Source organism: Mobula birostris, chromosome 14, assembly GCF_030028105.1.
Source record: "Mobula birostris isolate sMobBir1 chromosome 14, sMobBir1.hap1, whole genome shotgun sequence".
Classification (NCBI taxonomy): Eukaryota; Metazoa; Chordata; class Chondrichthyes; order Myliobatiformes; family Myliobatidae; genus Mobula; species Mobula birostris.
Window position 1 is genome coordinate 18,621,693 of NC_092383.1, and position 19,064 is coordinate 18,640,756.

Consider the following 19,064-nt stretch of genomic DNA (forward strand, 5'->3'; position numbering starts at 1 on the left):
GCAGTGTAGGGTAGGGGCAGATTCTCTGATAGAATAAAACTAGATTGGCTCTGGGAGTAAGCTGTTATCTGGTCAATGACTGAATGGGGGCAATTAGAGAACAAGAGTGCTAACCAAAGGATGAAGGAGTTGCAAAATGCCGAGCAGGAAGATGTGCCCAGCAGGTGAGTTCAGGCACCTCCTCCAACTCCAGGTATGTGGAGGCTAGGGAACAAGGTGGGCCAATATCACAGACTAAGAAATGAAGTTACCTGAATTTGTATAATTGAGTATCGAGTCCAGAGGGCTGCAGCATGCCCAGACAGATGATGAAATGCTGCTCCTTGAGCTTGCACTGGGCTTCATGGTAACTGTGCTGGAGGCCATGGACTGCTAGGTCAGAGTAGTAGGCAATGAGAAGCACAGAGCTGCCCCTGTGGACTCTCTTAAACAGGGAAGATTCACGAGCAGTGCCTCTTCTTGTTGACAACAAACTCTGATTTGTAGATTCTATATGCACTTTTGCCTAGTTTTTCAAGGGGAACGGATGTATTTCTTTACAGAAATCAGAGGATTCACAGATAAGGTATGCAAGGAAACTGCATTTCTGCTCTGCTTCGGTTATTCCTTGTCTATTTGACATTTAATTGCACTACAGCACTGATGCCCTACTTATCCGTGTAACAGTAATATGGAGCACACATTGACAGAGGTGTTTAAGAAAATACAAGGTAAACATTGAAGAAGAAAAGAATACAAATGTTTCGGGTTTAGATGAATTAGGGCAGTGGGAGACTTGTCTGGAGCATAAACAGTCATAGGCCTACATTGGTAATGTAAACATAATTCTACGCAACTAAGCATACGATTGTGCTTCTCAAATATTTTATTTGTCTGTACAAATTCGCTGTTCCTACCTGACCAGTGTGAACAGAACCTTCTCACACTGTCACTGTATCCGCTCATGACAACTTACTGGCAACACAGTGTATTTAGAGGGAGTTATGAGAAAGCAAGTGGTTCCAACAAGTTAATCAAAGCCCCAGTGAAAAAGCTAAAGGAGACTAGTTTGGACATAACGCGAAACCATCAGCAACAGAAAGAATGCAGCCAAGTGAAAGTGGCACGTGGTTTCTGAAACAAATGTACCACGAATATATAGCCACAACAACTGCAATTTGACTCCTAATATCTGCTCAGTCATGACTTTCGTGACATTCAGAACTAACGGCAATTGTGGATTTCTTTATTTATTGTTTATTTGAGACATAGGCCCTTCCGGCCCTTTGAGCTGTGCCACCCAGCAACCCCTGATTTAACCCTATCCTAGCCACGGGACAACTTACAATGACCAATTAAGCTAACAACCAGTACATCTTTAGACAGTGGAAGGAAACCAGGGCACCCGGGGGAAACCCACGCGGTCACGGGGAGATCATGCAAACTCCTTACAGACAGCGGAGGGAGTAGGAGGCTGTATTGTGTAATGTAGTAATATGTCTGCATGTTAACTTACTAAACCGATTTTAATAAATCTAAATGTGACAAGTAGGACACTTGTTTCTCCCTTTCAAAAGATTTGACTCTTTCATGTTTTATACAGGGAGTATTTAAACTTACCTGACAGCACAAGCTGTCCAACAAGCCAAAACAGTAAGAAACCATGTGAGAAGTTAGTACAAGGACCTATAGGAAGGAAACCTCTCTCAACATCTAGAGCAATTCCTCTAGCTAAAAAAATGGTGCAAGATTCCTGTAATTAAACAGAAGTAACAGCTGTACTGGATTGATACATTCTAAGGTTACTGAAGTGAAATGTTAATAGCATCTACCTCCAGAGAAACTGACAGACCTGTTGCATATTCCAGCACTTATATATATGAGATACTAGACCGTCTCTGCAGTGAAATAGTCAGTCCCTGAAAAACAGGATACTGGACTGTCTTTGCAGTGAAATATTTAGTCCCTGTATACAGGATACCCTTCTGTCTTTGTGGTGAAATATTCAGCCCCTGTACACAGGATACTGGACAGTTTTTGTGATGAAATATTCAGCCAGCCCCTGTACACAAGATACTTGACCGCCTTTGCTGTGAAATATTCGGATCTTATACTTGTATACAAGATATTGGATTGCACTTGCTGTGCAATATTCAGCCCTGTACTTATATACCCTGCTCTCACTTCACAGAATGCAAAGCTCTGCAGATATCCAGAGATCTAAACAAACTTGGCAAAGATAGAACCTCTTTGTATCCAAAAGAGAATAAATAAACCATGATCAGATGTAGATACTTTAAGTAATAAAAAATGATACTATTTAAGACATTAATTAAAACATTACTTGTACATAAAGTGCTCAAAAAGGTTTTACAATCATCTGCATTTACTCTAAACTCCATGGAAACAATTGGTGATTTTACGGTAACTTTACAAATGAATAGCAGTGTGGCAACGGAGGAAAGCAAAACTGAAGGCCTGGCAACCGGAAGAAAATGAGTCCATTTCACGAGTCTGACTAAAGATCAGAGAGTTACAAATTGATGCGTGAATCAAGGAGCCATAAGACATAGGAGAGCAACATAAAACATCAGAAATACTGCTATGTTATTCAAGTCTTACTGGCATACACAAATTCTTCAAAAGAAAGTATTCTTCATGCCCAGAACATGCTCTTCAGGGATCTTGTTCCATTTACATTCTCAGAACAAAGAGCAGAAGTTATCTTCAGGCACTATCAGTGAGATCGTGGGTAGGCATTATAGTTTTGGGGATGCAAGGGAAACGGAGACAAATATTGCCACTAAGGTAGTGTGGTGATCAGGTGTAGGAGCCTCAGCCGAGATTCAGAAATGTTAGCAGCGATGAGAGGGGTGCCAACAGATAATGGAATGGTGGCTGTTGTTCTGTTGCTGAAGCAGTAAGACTGCTGCAAGTGAAAGTAGATGACCATAATTAGCTGAGGGAGGGGAGATCAGTACTAATGAGGTAAGGAAACAATGTTTAAGTTCTGACATCTCCTGCATTCCGCTGTTAGCTGAAATGGATGCCAAGAGTAATACATCATCTTCTACTTCATGGCAGCAATTTGGGAGGCCAGGTTCTCCTGAAGGTAGTAGAGCAGATACAGTTCATAATGTTCACCGGATTCCGGGACCCGAATACTGTGCCTTTCTTGGGGGTACACCTTGAAGGATTGAACAACAGTAATTTCCAAATTATACAAAAATGCTCTAGCATCTTTAGCTGAAAGTCACATATAAAATTCCCGCAAATAATCAATTTAGAAAACTGGATTTTCCTTTGTATCGTCTGAATTCATGCCATTTCTCTGAAGTTACATCCAATATTTTTCTATTGATAATACATCACTAACTCGGAGATAGGTTGTTTATTGTGGTGACTTGTATCATTAATGAAAATAAGAAATTGTTTCATAAAATCTCAAAAATCTAAAATAATAAAAGGGATTATGCCCATGTTCGTAACCTAGTGCATTTTGGACCAAATTCTGCTTTTGATGAAAGTTCATAACCTAATTTTATTTGAGATGGTAATGATTTCACTTGTAGTTTAATAGATTACCTGCAAGTCGTACGGTCTCCCTGATCGAACGAGGAAGCTAAGGAGAACTGTGGTATGAGAAAAGTGGACATTTTCATCAAGAAACCCATGCAGCAGCAGTAGGCGGTTTGGTCTAAAGGTGAGAAGGAAGAGAAAAGGTGATCATAATGTTTATTTGGAACAATTCACATTAAGCTCAGGCAAGTTGTGAAATCTTCGGTGTTATTTATAACAACCATCCACAAACAGTTTCATGTCATCCCTGTCATTAAAATGGACATAAAATTCTTTTTCTAATGTTACTCCATTTATCTGTCACAAGAATCTATGATAATACCAACTTCAGAACTGAGCACATTCTTTATTGACAATAAAATTATTAGAAAGCCAAATTTAAGTTCTAGTTGGAATATTATTCCAAGATGTATTAATCAGAAAGACTAATCACAGCTCAAAATTTCATAAGTACCAGTTAGATATAGGATAGCACATTAATAATCTTATTCAAATTATCTTTCTCCATCTAAATTGCCACTCTGGTGGATAACCTTGTTTTTATTATGTTCAGTCTTAACAATTGTAACTGCAAACTCTTGTTTTTAAGCTTCTGGAAGGGAAAGGTCCAAACATTGTCTTCTCTAAAACCATAATACATAGGAACATAATTAGGCCATTCAGCCCATTGAGTCTGCTCCAGCATTCCATCTTTACTGATTTTATTTTTTAAAATTTTATTTTATTGAGATACAGCGCAGAATAAGCCCTTCCAGCCGCACTGTCCAGCAAGCCCTGATTTAGCCTAATCACAGGACAACTTACAATGATCAATTAACCTCCTAACCAGTACGTTTTTGGACTGTGGGAGGAAACTCAGGCATTCACAGGGAGAACGTACAAACTCCTTACAGGCAGTGGTGAGAATTATTATCTCTCTCAACCCCATTCTCCTGCCTTCTCCCCATAACCATTGACACCCTGACTAATCAAGAGCTGATCAACCCCCACTTAAGAATACCCAATGATTTGGCATTACTATGTCAAAAAATGTTTTTGTCTGAAAATATTAAACAGACTTAAAATTCCTTTTCTAATTTCTACCTTGATTAAACAACTATGTCAAGGGGACAGTTGTCTACATTTCACAAAATACTATGTATGAAATGAAGATCACTTAGGTTGCTGAAGGAATGCTAAACCCCCAAGGTAAAACACTGCCACTGATGAGCATGGCCACTGGCACTGACTGGTCTTGTCAGTTAAATATACTTTGAATTCCGAGGGTGCCTAGGATTGGGATGCATTGAACTACAAAACACACCAGGGATTGCCAAATGGTGAAACTTACTCAAGTGGAAAGTGGTCCACTTGCATTGCTGCAGATCCGATATCATAACCACTCTCATTTTTATCTGGGAGTCCCATGTAACGTTCTGTGTATCCAGTATCATAGAAGATCCACAGTGTTACTGGGGCTCCAGCTATGGCTACCTGCAAAAAAAAACAAACAGGTTGCAATACGTTAAGTCCACAAGGAAAGCACAGCTGCTGGTAACCCACTCACCTTTCAACAGAAAAAGGGATTGGACGGCTCTATATAAATTCAGTTTGAATCAGCCACACTTAACACCTCATCGACTTTGAGAACATGTTAGCTATCACTATTTTATTTTTACAAAAGTTTCTTCAAATGATTACATCAATACACTATTATACAATACTCAGGACTTCATAAAACACAATTTTTATGTTTTCAAATTAAAATATGGTTATCACTGTCCGCAACATACTCCAGCCTCTGAGGTGCAAAAAACTATCACCCTGGTGCGGGGAACTCGACCCAAACATCGCCACATTACTTTTACCTCCACAGATTCTGCCTGAACTGCTACTACTGAGATCTCCCAGCGGTTTGTTGTTTTGCTCCAGCTTCCAACATCCACAGTAACCCGTTTCTTCCTCAAAACCACGGGTTCCCAACCTTTTTCTCGTGGGCCCCAGGCCGGGAACCACTGCTCTAAACTATCATCCTTGGTCTATGTCACAAACTCTGGACCACTGTCACTGGCTCAGGCCAAACTAAGCCACTCTCATAATTTCAGCATCCTATTGAATCTCAACCTGAGCTAATGAGAATGAGACTGTTGAAAAAGTGGATTCCACCAGTACTGTAAATACCTAAAGGCCATATCAGAGTCAGGATCCGGATCAGAATTAATATCACTGACATATGTCGTGAAATTTGTTCTGTGGCAGCAGTACATCGCAATACATAATAACAAAAACTGTACATTGCAGTAAGTATATGCATATTAAAATGTTAAATTTAGTAAGTAGTGCAAAAAGAGAGAAATAAAACATTAATGAGGTAGGGTTCATGGGTTCAACGTCCATTCAGAAATCGGATGGCAGAGGGGAAGAAGCTGTTCCTGAATCGTTGAATGTGTGTCTTCAGGCTCCAGTCCCTCCTCCCTGAAGGTAGCAATGAGAAGAGGGCGTGTCCTGGGTGATGGGGGTCCTTAATGATGGATGCCGCCTTGAAGATGTCCTGGATGCTGGGGAGGTTAGTGCCCATGATGGAGCCAATGAGTTCACAACTTTTGCAGCGTATTTCAATCCTGTGCCCTGCCCCCTCCTCCGATACCAGTCAGTATTACAGCTGGTAAGAATGCTCTCCACGGTACGTCTGTAGAATTTTGTTAGTGTCAAAGCTTTTGATTCGGTTAGTTGGGCATTCCTATACAGAGTGTTAGGAAGATTCGGCTTTCAAGAAAAGTTTATTAAAGTAATTCAGACTCTATATGACAGCCCTACAGCCCGAATTAAGATAAATGGGGACCTCTCTGACTCCTTCATCTTAGAGAGAGGCATTAGACAGGGATGCCCAATTTCTCCTCTCCTTTTTGCGCTATATATTGAACCGCTTGCCCAACTAATAAGACAGAGCGAAATCGTAAAAGGTATCAAGGTGGCAGGGATTGAACAGAAAGTGGCGTTATTCGCAGATGATGTTTTGGTCTATCTGAGTGAACCAGAAAAATCATTTATAGGATTGTTTACACTGTTGGATGACTTTGGGAAAATATCAGGTTATAAAATAAATGTAAAGAAAACGCAGGTTATGTCCCTAAATTATACACCATCCAAAAAATTGCAGGATACATACGATCTTAAGTGGGAAGCTAAATCGTTAAAATATTTAGGAATAACCCTGCCGAAGGATCTTTCAACACTGTCACAGGTAAATTATGGGCCATTAATCTCAGAGATAAAAGCAGATATGCATAGATGGAATCTTATCCCCTTTTTAAGTTTAAATTCAAGGATAAATACTATAAAAATGAATATTCTTCCTCGGTTATTGTATCTTTTCCGTACTTTACCGGTGGAGGTGAATGATAATCAATTCAGGGAATGGGACAAATGGATTTCCCGCTTCATTTGGCAAGGAAAGAAACCTAGAATTCGATATAACACCTTACAGTTAGGGAAGGAAGGAAGGAGGTATGGTTCTTCCTTGCCTGAGAAATTATTTTTATGCCTCACAGATAACCCCTCTGTTATATTGATGTAATAGGGAATATAAGGCTAGATGGAAGGAAATAGAATTTGGATTAGTTGACAGTTTTCCTCTACAGGCCTCAATAGCTGACAAAGGATTGATGGCCCAGTTGGAAAAATTTAAAAACAGTTGGATAAATCTTACATTAAAAGTATGGCAGAAGGTGGTTAATTCATGTGGAATTAATAACATGTTAAAACTCTTTAGATGGTGTGCATATGATACCGAATTCCTTCCCAATAGAGGAGACAAAAGATTTGAGCTATGGATAAAGAAAGGTCTTACAACCTACCTCTCATTTATAGATAAAAGAGTATTACAAAGTTTCCAAATCCTGCAGGACAAACAAGGCCTAGAACATAATGACTTTTTTAGGTACCTTCAAGTACGAAACTATGTTAACCAGAGTTGTAGATATACAGACCTATCAACAGTAGAATTAGAATTTTTCAAGATTCTGAATTCGGCTTGCAGTTCAATACCCAGTAAATCAGTTTCTCGATTATATAATGCAGTCTCCCATGCTAAAAATGTAAATACACTGTATATTAAAGAGAAGTGGGAGAAAGAAGCGGGGTTGGTACTTTCAGAGGAGGCTTGGGGGAAAATCTGCAGCTTTCATGGTCCTCGACTAATTCTTTGGCTTGGAGAGAACATTGTTGGAAAAACATTATAAGATACTTCAAGACCCCATATCAGGAAAAATATAAAGATACAAATGTGACGTGTTGGAGAAGGTGCGGCTCCAAGGAGGCAAATCATTTTCATATTTTCTGGGATTGCCCTAAATTAAGTCTATATTGGGAAGGTATTCATAGAACATTAGTTAAGGTACTTAGGTCCCAGATACCTCTGAACTTTGAGATGCTCTATTTGGGGCATGTATTGTTTCTTGAACAGAAGGAAGATATGAAGTTGCTGCAGGCCCTCTTAGCGGCAAGTAAGAAATCAATCACTAGAAAGTGGCTAAATCCAATACCACCTACATTAGAAGATTGGCACGAAATTATCTTGGAAATATTCAAAATGGAAAAGTTGACTTACTCCCTGAGAATTCAAAAAGAAAAATTTTATCAAATCTGGAATAAATGGATTGAATATATAACCCCAATGTGAGCAGACTTTAGATGACTCTCCTAATGATTTATACTGCTCTTCTCATCAACACAGTAATATTGCTAACGTAAGCACCCCTAGTCTAAATGTCTTTTTTTTTTGTGTGTTTTCTTTTGGAAAATAGAGAACTAACACAAGTAAAGGGAAAGATTTGGGAAAGGAATAAAAAATGAAAAAATTAAGTAAATAAGTACATAGGGATTGGATAATTATGTCTGCAGGCAGGAGCAAGCATGAACAAATTAGGATATAAACACCTACAATGGTTGTTACATAGGCTTATATACAACATTTTGGACCAGTGGAAATGGTCTAGAAGAGTTATATGGAAACTATTATTACCATTTTTCTTAACAACTAATACCATTACTTAGCCTAATAGATTAGAATTACCACAGTACATAATTATCTATTTAAGTGTCTAATTTCCTTTTATATCATCTCAATGTGTACTTAAGAATGTATAAATAATTATAGTTTTATACATATAAAAAAATGGAAAAGGTTGTATGTGTGAAAAAAGTACATGATATTTGTGAATTCCTTATCCAAATAAAAATAAAATTTAAAAAAAAAAGAATTTTTTTAGTGTCTTTGCTGACATACCAAATCTCCTCAAGCTCCTCATGAAATATAGCCACTGTCATGCCTTCTTTGTAACTGCATCGATATATTGGGACCAGGATCACATTAGCACTAGCTAATGCATTTTGAAGGCAATAACTTTCTTATATTTAATAAGGGTATTTAAGACATTATTCCTCAGTCGATTGAGGGTAGTTATATAGAGGTGTATAAGATTATAGGGTGGGTGCAGTCGGTCTTTTCTCCCCTCAGGTTGTGTGAGATTAAAACTAGACATCATAGGTTTAGGGCGAAAAATGTAATACTTAAAGGGAATCTGAGGGGTAACGACTTGGAGGGGAGAGCAAATGTGGACCGAACTACCAGTGGAAGTGGTAGATGTGGGTGCAATTGTAACATTCATGGGAAGTATGGATAAGTACATGGATGAGAGAGGCATGGCGGGGGGGCATGGTCTGGTGAAGGTAGATCGGATTAGGCAAAAAAAAAACAAGCTGGTATGGACTAGATGGGCTGAAGAGCCTGTAGTACTTTATGACTCTTTGGTTATTAAGAACCACTAGAATAAAGTGTACATGTTTAACTCAGAGTTAACAGCAACAAGAACACCACTGAGTCTACACAAAGTCAAAATGGACAAATAGGCATTTCTTGTATTTTAGTCACACTTCGACCTCAGTCCTCACTGGAATTTGACATCCATCCATCCCCCCCACCACCACCATGGCTTTGTCAAGTTTCCCAAAGCCAAACTAATGATAGAGCTGTGCAGGTGAATATTGAGATAGCACCTTAAATATGTCAGGTCTCCTCACTAGACCCATGAGGGACAGGTAACCTCCATACGACCAACCATGAATTGCCACCCGTTCCAGGTCAATAAATCTGTACTGAGCAGCCAGATAGTGTAGTCCTTCCACTTGGTCATCAATTTCTACTTGCCCCTGCAGAAGAAATGTACACATTAGAACATTAAACCCAATACAAATTCAACATTAATGATCTCCATATGCACAAAGCACAATTTTTATTCCCTCATGGGACGACATCATTAGGAAGGCCAGCAATTATTGACCATTCCTACTTGTCCCTGAATTGAAGAGGTAGTTAAGAGTAAACCATTTTTAATCAGGTATATAGGATAAATTTCATTTTCTGGAGGTCTTTTGTGAACCAATGATCCCAATGATTTCATTATCACCATCACTGATTTTTATAGTTTTCAATGCAAGTACCAGATTTATTTATTTAATTGAATGTAAACTCAAATTATAGTCTCCAGATCAATAATCTCTGGATACGAGACAGATAAATTAACTGCACCCACTAATGTGTAATTTATAAAAAAAAATTATCAATTTGTAAGTTCTGGGCTACCGCAAAATGAAGAATTTCAAATACAATTTCATTTGCACTTAAAATTAATACAGATGTATTGATCGCCTCGCCACCCCACTGCCCATACTGCTTTTGAGGCCAAGAATTTTAAAAGTAGAGTCCCCCAAGTGATTTGCTGCTCTTCCAAAGCATATTTGTCAGCCCTCTCCAGCATGATCTGTAGAAATAAGTGAACCAACAAGTCATTAAGTGATTCATGAATTATTCCTTCTGTAATAGAGCCAAAATATGCTAGGCTTTGTTGCAAGAGATGTAAATAACATTTTAATGGCACTTATTCAGAGTGTGAATATTGCTGGCAAGACAAACATTTATAGTCCAAAGTTCCTTCCAAGAAAACTTCCTCCCACATTTTTTCCTGAAAAGAATTCCAGTCCATTCTCTAAATTCCACCATCTCTGTCATTTTTGCTCTTATGCCAATTCTTTCCACACATACAGCTCTGAAATGCCTTCCTGGATCACAGCTTCTCCTCTACAATAGTTAACACAGCCAATGACTGCATCTCATCTACATCAGTGACCACTTTGTCAGGTACACCTGCTCCAATGCAAATATCTAATCAGCCAATCACCTGTCAGCAACTCTGCATAAAAGCATGCAGACATGGTCAAGGGGTTCAGTTGTTGTTCAGACCAAACATCAGAATGGGGAAGAAACGTGATCCAAGTGACTTTCACTGCAGAGTGATTGCTGGTGCCAGATGGGATATCTGAGTATCTCAAAAACTGATCTCTTGGGATTTTCACGCACAACTTTCTCTAGAGTTTACAGAGAATGGTAGGAATAACAAAGAAACATCCAGTGAGCAGTAGCTCTGTGGGTGAAAATGCCTTGTTAATGAGAGAAGTCGGTGGAGAAGGGCTAGACTGGTTCAAACTGACAGGAAAGCAACAGTAACTCAAATAACTACACGTTACAACAGTGGTGTGCAGAAGAGCATCTCTGAACACACAACACATCAGACTTTGAAGAGAATGGGCTACAGCAGCACAAAACCACAAACATACACTCAGTAGCCACATTATTAGATTCAGGAGATACCGAATAAAGTGGCCACTGAGTGCATTTCCCAAGTTTCTTCTCTCACCTCTGCTCCTCTTGGACAAAGCAAGGACAGAACTCCCCTGGTCCTCAACTTCATGCCACTAGCCTCTGTATTGCACGGATGACTCTGTGCAATCTCTGCCAGCTGCAACAAAATTCTACCACAAGACACATTCTAACCATTCAGCACTACAAGAGGATCACCATCTGGACTACTCTACCATCCCCATAAAGCACTCTAAAATACCTTCTCATGTAATTGCAACAGTACAGCATCCACTCTTTCGCCTCTTCCCTTCCCATCATCTAGGAACCCAAACAGTATTTAAGGTACACACACAAAATGCTGGGGGAACACAGCAGGCCAGGCAGCATCTAAGGAAAAGAGTACAGTCCACATTTCCGGCTGAAACCCTTTGGCAGGACTGGAGAAAAGATGAGGAGTTTATTTAAAAGTTGGGAGGGGGAGGGGGAGGGGAGAGAGAAACACAAGGTAAAACCGAGAGGGGGAGGGATGAATTAAAGAGCTGGGAAATTGATTGGTGAAAGAGACAAGGGGAAATCTAATAGAAGCAGCCAGAAGACCATTGAAGAAAGAAAAGGGAGAGGAGCACCAGAGGGAGGTGATGGGCAGGCAAGGAGATAAGGTGAGAGAGGGAAAAGGGGATGGGAAATGGTGAAGGAGGTGGGGGGCATTACTGGAAATTCAAGACATCGATGTTCATGCCATCAGGTTGGAGGCTACCCAGACAAAATATAAGGTGTTTAAGGTGATATAAGTACTCAAGGTGATGTAGTGATTCACTTGCTCTTCTTTCAATCTATTGCACTGCATTCAGTTTTCACAATGTGGTCTATTCGACACCATAAAAATAAAACAAAGATTAAAAGATCGCTTTACAGAGCAGCTGCACTAGGAGGAACTTGGAGCTCCACACTGTCTGACTCCGTAATTCTCCATCCCACTCAAACCCATCTGTCTGTTACCTTCCGTGTCATTAACCTTCAGGAACACTTCATCTTCTGCCTGGACATTTTGCAAACTTCTAGACTGACAACTGAATTCTACCATTTTGGGTAACTCCCTCTCACAGTATCATAATTGCCCATTTCTGTAATGAGACAGCCATCTGCACTATTGGCACAATTTTAGCTGAGCACAATCAGAACTGCTGCACAGCTCTGCTTTCTGCATCTTTTCAGATTACTCTGTATTCTCAGTCTCTAATAGCTCTAATCTGAAAAATACAGTTCATTTTCTCCGAATGCTCCCATTAACTCTACAATTATCCCCCCTAGCCTCACCCTTGTAGAGATATTGACTGTATCCTGCTCACCACTACCTACCTTTTCTGCAATCTAAAACCTGATTTCTCACTTGCCAAGTTCCAATGAACTTGTGGCCAGAAATGTTAATATTATTTCTCTATCCACAGAAGCTGCCTGACCAGCTATTTCCAGAATTTTCTGTTTTTATTTCAGAGTCCCAGCATCTGCAGTTTGATTTTCATTCAACATTTATTGTCCATCCTTATTACTCACTAAACTGGACTGCTTGCAAGATGGAGGCAATTACTAGGAGAGGTTGGAGCCATGCAGGATTGTTCCAATGTAGGCAGCAGGTCTTCCAATGTGAAGGGCATTAGTGAACTAAATGGAGTTTTAAAGTATTCCAGAATCAAGGTCAGAATCAGGTTTAATATCACTGACATATGTTGTGAAATTTGTTGTTTTGTGGCAGCAGTACATAAAAATTACTTTAAGTTACAATAAGAAAAAAGATATTGTAATGCAAAAAGTGAGGTAATGTTGATGGTGAGTTCAAAAATCTGATGGTGGAGGGGAAGCTGTTCCTAAAACACTGAGTGTGTACTTTCAGGCAACTGTCCCTCCTTCCTGATGGTAACAATGAGCAGAGGGCATGACCTGGATGGCGAGGATCCTTAGTGATGGATGCCTTCTTGAGGCACCACCTTTAGAAGACGTCCTCAATAGCTGGAAGGCTAGAGCCTATGATGGAGCTGGCTGAGTTTACAAGCTTCAGCAGGCTTTTTCTGACCCTGTCCATAACAGACGGTTATGCAACTAGTTAGAATGTTCTCCACAGTACATCTGTAGAAATTTGCTCATCTTTGGTGACATACCAGAACTCCTCAAATCCAATAGTTTCATGGTTACTATTCTTAATCCACATATCTTTTAATTCTAGATTTAATTACTTGAATTTTAAATCCCTAGCTGCTATCATGGGATTTGAACTCAATCCTCCAAATTACTATTCCAGGTCTTGGAGATGCTAGACACCACCCAAATTCAAATTACCAAATAACAATAGCTCCAGCATTAAAAACTAATTTTGTTTGGGTTAACTGTCAATTTTTCAAGCTGATATTTCCAATTTTTATATCGGTTTAAAATAATTTCCCTTTAAAGTTTGTTTTAGCTGAACTTCTACAAGCAAGGACAGCTCCAGGGCCCCAGGTTCAAATCCTCACTTTGGATGGGGATTGATCTCATGACCATATTCTCATTTTTATTTTGTACTCTGTAAACTGTTTAAAAGTTCAGCTTTTTACTTCCCGCTTTGCTGTCTCCAAGAAAAACGCACTAAATGCTGGAGGAAATTAGCAGGTCAGGCAGGACATGTGGAGAGGAATAAAGAGTTGCTGTTTCAGACTGAGACCCTGTCCATGGATGCTACCTGACCTGCTGAGTTCCTCCAGCATTTTGTCTGTGTTGTTCTGGACTTCCAGCATCTGCAGAATCTCTTGTGTCGCCAAGAGACGTTCAAGGTTACATGCTCAATCAAACCTCACAGATTAAAAGGTGAAATCTGCACCATGACATGCAGAAAATCTTGAAAGCAGACTTCTGTGTTATCGATTGTAAGCAACTTATTTTTCCACTGATTTCAAAATCCAGACCACAGCCTGTCCTTGCTTCTGGACCTGTGCTCACAATGAAATGTGCTTGCTGACCGGAGCTACAGAAGCCAACCTTGACGACAGTTCTCCTTTCAATTAATCACAGCCAAAAGGTGATCACACTTTTTGCCCTATCACTGCATTAAGGTTAGGAGGTAGGGAACTCAGCAGACAGGAGTGCAGTAACTATGCACGTACTCATTATGACACCAAGGAGCCACTCGGCCCACTGAGCTCATGCTGGTTCCAAGTAGAAACTCCTTTTGGCTTATTTCCTTGCTGCACTATGACAGCCCTGTGTCTCAAGTCCACTATTTCCCCCTTTGATCATTAGTCATTTTTTTTATAGGCATCTGTTAGCCTCATGAGACCATGGATTTGCGCCTTGGAAGGTTTCCAGGGCGCAGGCCTGGGCAAAGTTGTATGAAAGACCAGCAGTTGCCCATGCCACAAGTCTCCCCTCTCCATGCCACCGATGTTGTCCAAGGGAAGGGCATTAGGACCCATACAGCTTGGCACCGGTGTCATCGCAGAGCAATGTGTGGTTAAGTGCCTTGCTCAAGGACACAACACACTGCCTTAGCCAAGGCTCGAACTAGCGACCTTCGAATCACGAGACGAACGCCTTAACCACTTGGCCACACGCCAACACATCATTAGTCATATAGTGACATTAAAGGATCATTTGTAGCAGCCAATTAACATACTAGCACATTTTTTTTGGGGGGGGGGGAGAGGTGGAAGGAATCCAGTGCAGTTATTGGGAAAATGCGCAATGTGAGGATTGAATCTGGGACTCCGGAGATGAGAGGCTGCAGCACTAATTGATGCATAATGCGTCACCAGTTATTCAGTTGTTACATCTTGTCAAACCAGTCGCTCGGTAGCGTGGTGGTCAGTGCAACACTTTACAGCACCGGCAATCCAGGTTCGATTCCCACCGCCGCCTGCAAGGCGCATGTATGTTCTCACCATGACTGCGTGGGTCTCCTCCGGATACTCCGGTTTCCCCCCATCGTCCAAAGACTGCCGGTTGGTAGGTTAATCGGTCACTGTAAACCATCCCATGATTGGGCTCAGATTGAATCAGGGTGTGGCTCAAAGGGCCTATTCCATACTGTATCTCAATAAATAAATAAATCACCTGACTGAACCATGCTCTTATAGTCTAGGTTTAGATTCCCAACCCGGGGCCCATGGACCTCACAGTTAATGGTAGGGGTCCATGCCATAAAAAAGGTTGTGAACACCTGATTTAGAAGGACTGCATATACATAGAACATATAACATTACAGCATAGTACAGGCCCTTCAGATGTTTTACTGTCCTTTTAAACCTGCTCTGTAAACAATCTAACCCTTCCCTCCAACATGGCCATCCATTTATTTTAAAACCATCCATGTGCCTTATCTAAGAGTTTCTTAAATACCACTAATGTTTTTGCCCCTACCAACACCCCGGTAGGACAAACTGAATTTACTGAAGTCAAGAGGAGAACATTCTACCTACCATCTTGTACTTCAAGGCACCTTCAAACTTAAGGCCTCTGTGACAGGATCCCCTGGAATCTATGACAACCACAACATAGCCGAGCTCTGCCAGTGTGTTTAGGAGTAAGTATTTAATTCCCTTAAAGCGATTGTTCACCAGCTGCACCTGTGGGATTTAAAAAGAAAGCTTTGTCTCTTAGGTAACATTTTTAACAATTCTTAGTTCAAATCAGTTTTTTTTCATAGAATAAATAATAAAACAAAAACAGAAGGTTTTGAGGACGTAAATACTGAGGGAATGTTTCCAAAAAGACATATGACATTAAGGTTATTAAACCAAGAAATCCGACATAAAATTCAGAAGTAACTTCTTCAAAGGTTCATTTAATATCAAAGAATGTATGGAGTATACTTCACAGATATCCAGGAAACAAGCAACATCATAGAACGAGTGAGAGAAACACAGAAGCCAACCCTCCCTCCTCCCTTCCTACAAGTGGCAGCAAAAGCGTCAACATCCCTTCCCAAAACGTGATGATATTATGGAACATAGCATACAGCAAAATAATTACTAAAAGACAATATTTTTTATTGGGGGTGGGGGAGAAGCTGGACACACGTTAAAGTCTGCAATTGGAGGGGAAGGCCCCGAATCCTCAGCTTTGCTTGTTGCTCAGCGGCCAGGGCCGGGGTCGAAGCGCTCGGCAGAGATGGTACTCGGTGTCGGAGGGCTGGTTGGAGGCTCGATGTTTTCGGACGGACTCAGAGTCTGCTGCTGTCGGGCGCTACCAGGATGCTGCATTGGTAAGTTTGCGGCGCTGGAGGCTCATGGCAGGGAGAGTTTCTCCCTTCTACCATCTGCGTGAGATGTTGGGCTATCGGGACTTCGAGACTTTTTTTTTTACTGTGCCCATGGTCTGCTCTTCATCAAATTACGGTATTGCTTTGCACTGTTGTGTTACGTACCCCGTAATTGGGGTGCCAAACCAGCAGAAATGGAACGCTCGTCGGAGTCTGGATTACTAGGAACTAATAAAGTTTTATTAAAGACATACGTAATACAGTACCCTAATCGTAAAGATATCAATGTAACAGGTTAGCAATGATAATACACACATATACACAGAAATAGGGTAATAGGAATCAACCAAGCTCTATCACAGTCTAGGGGTAAAATGATCAGTCTTAAGTGACGCAGAGTTCAGTTCAGTTTAGTGCAGTTCGCAGTAATCGCTGTTGTCGTACTGTTGGGGGCGGGGGGAGAGAGAGAGAGAGAGAGAGAGAGAGAGAGAGAAAGAGAGATGGATGCAATTTGGTTCAGGCAGACCTTTGATGTCTTTGCAGTTGGTTTCAGGCAGACCCTTTTATGTTTTCTAATCCCCGCTGTGGTCACCGACTGTGACCCCTCCGTTCTGGATACGATCGTTCTTCCGCGGTGAACCTGGCACCCAGGCAAGGGTGGACACACACCCCAGGTTCCCACCGATCGTACCTTTACACTCTGTGAGCCTCTGGTCAGTTCCCGCGAACTGGGCCTCCAAACTCCCACCACTTCTGGGGGTACACTGCTCTTTCCAGGGTCTCGTGGTGTGTCGCGTGCCTTAGCAAACCTGCTCTTTTTAATTCCCCTGCTGGGGTATCAGCTGTCCATCAAACTTCAAACAGTTCAGGTTCAAAGCAACCGGTCCGTCAATGTTCTGAATTGTGTTTCTTTTCCGTTAATCCCTCTCTTCTCTCTTATTAGCATTTTGAATGTTTCTCCATTGTCTTTCTTATCTCTCTCATTAGCATCAATCGTCCGATAGCTTTGCTTGGCGTCACAGTTGTAACTATATGTTATAGTTATGTGGTTTTTGTCAGTTTAGTCTTGGTCTGTCCTGTGTTTCTGTGATATCATTCTGGAGGAACATTGTATCATTTCTTAATGCATGCATTTCTAAATGACAATAAATGAGGACTGAGTGTCCTCATAATCTAAAAATTGCTCACATTCTTCTCTTCGCTGGACGAGCAACCTCTTCATCAACTTCATTCTGAGTGAGAAGCACCCACTCCTCCCTTCCCCATCCAGAAGCCAACTTCTGAACAGCTAAACAGATAGTCTTTTGGGTGTGAATGGAAAAAATAATATACAGCCATTGAAAGGAAAATAACAAAAGATATCCAAATATCCTTTATGGAGAATGAGCTCCTACACACAGTGGAGTGTGTTTCTGTTCCGGTCAAGTAAAAGACTGTATCAGAATAAATAAAAGAAAATAAAAGCCGTTTGTATGTTCTCACCGTGACGGTATAGGTTTCCTCCCACAGTCCAAAGACCTACTGGTGGGAGGAGGTTAGTTGGGCTTTGTAAATTGTCTCGTGATTAGGCCAGGGTTAAACTGGGGGATGGCTGGGCAGCACGGCCTGAAGCACTGGAAGGGCCGATTCCGCACTGTATCTCAATAAATAAATAAAGTGACAGTCACAGAAGTAGTCTTGTACATGAGAAAGAAAAATAATTTGACCAAACTATTGAAAACTATTGGAGAGGGACATACCCCAACCACCTCAGAGGGGAATGGACTAGCTCACCAACTTCCACAAACATCATGCTGGGTCCGTCAGCGTCAACGATCCCAGTAGGTAGGGTGCTGGCCTAGGCATATCACATAAATTGAGGACCAGATCAATGGCTCGACCCTGCTGAACACTGAAGTTCATTGAAATTATTTTGTCTCAGGGTAGCAGGTCATGCCTCAGATTCAGGTTCAAGCTTATCTGTTACATGCTATGTTGAAACATACAGTGAAATACGTTGTCTGTGGTAACAACCAGCACACCGAAGGATGGGCTGGGGACAGTCCGCAAGTGTCGCCACTCATTCTGATGCTCACATGACACGCCCACAATGTTCCGCAGAACAACACAAGCAACAACAACAGAACAGCAAAACAAGTCCCTTTCCAATCCCACCCACATATACATATATATATAGGCAGGACTTCAGCCCAAGAATAGGCCACTTCTAGTCCTTACTCCTAGATTCTCAGACTCACACACACCAGGCCTCCAACTTCGGACCGGATTCACCTTCAGGTCTATCTTTATAGTTCAAAAATTAGTGAAAATAACATAACTGAGGTTTCTGAAAAGTAGATGGGAATATTCCTACCTGTGGGCCACCATATGTGTAAAGGAGAGCGGGATATTTTTTTCTAGGCTGTAGATTGTGGGGCTTGAACATCATTCCATGCAATATGTAGCCAGACTTGCTGTGAAAGCTGAACATCTCTGGGGGAATGTATCCTTGAAGACAACCTGAAATGCATCCAATAAAGTTTCAGGCAAAACTAAGAATTGTACCGGCCCTCATTTCAAGAGCCACTCTACTTATTTTCGCACTATCGAGAACCAGGTTAA

The 19,064-nt window shown here is 41.0% G+C and overlaps 1 protein-coding gene across 1 annotated transcript in view; it reads right to left on the bottom strand.

Annotated features, from left to right (window-relative positions):
* Positions 1 to 2,260: 2,260 nt before the first annotated feature.
* The window catches only part of LOC140209745 (dipeptidyl peptidase 8-like), a 58,347-nt gene continuing 41,543 nt past the window's right edge, over positions 2,261 to 19,064 (bottom strand). Inside the window, exons 15-20 of the mRNA XM_072278161.1 lie at positions 18,817 to 18,962; positions 15,682 to 15,828; positions 9,595 to 9,747; positions 4,889 to 5,031; positions 3,565 to 3,676; positions 2,261 to 3,166 (exon numbers count right to left, since the gene is read on the bottom strand). Of these exons, the coding sequence (XP_072134262.1) occupies positions 3,050 to 3,166; positions 3,565 to 3,676; positions 4,889 to 5,031; positions 9,595 to 9,747; positions 15,682 to 15,828; positions 18,817 to 18,962 (818 nt within the window). The 3' untranslated portion in view covers positions 2,261 to 3,049. The remainder of the gene's footprint in view (positions 3,167 to 3,564; positions 3,677 to 4,888; positions 5,032 to 9,594; positions 9,748 to 15,681; positions 15,829 to 18,816; positions 18,963 to 19,064) is intronic.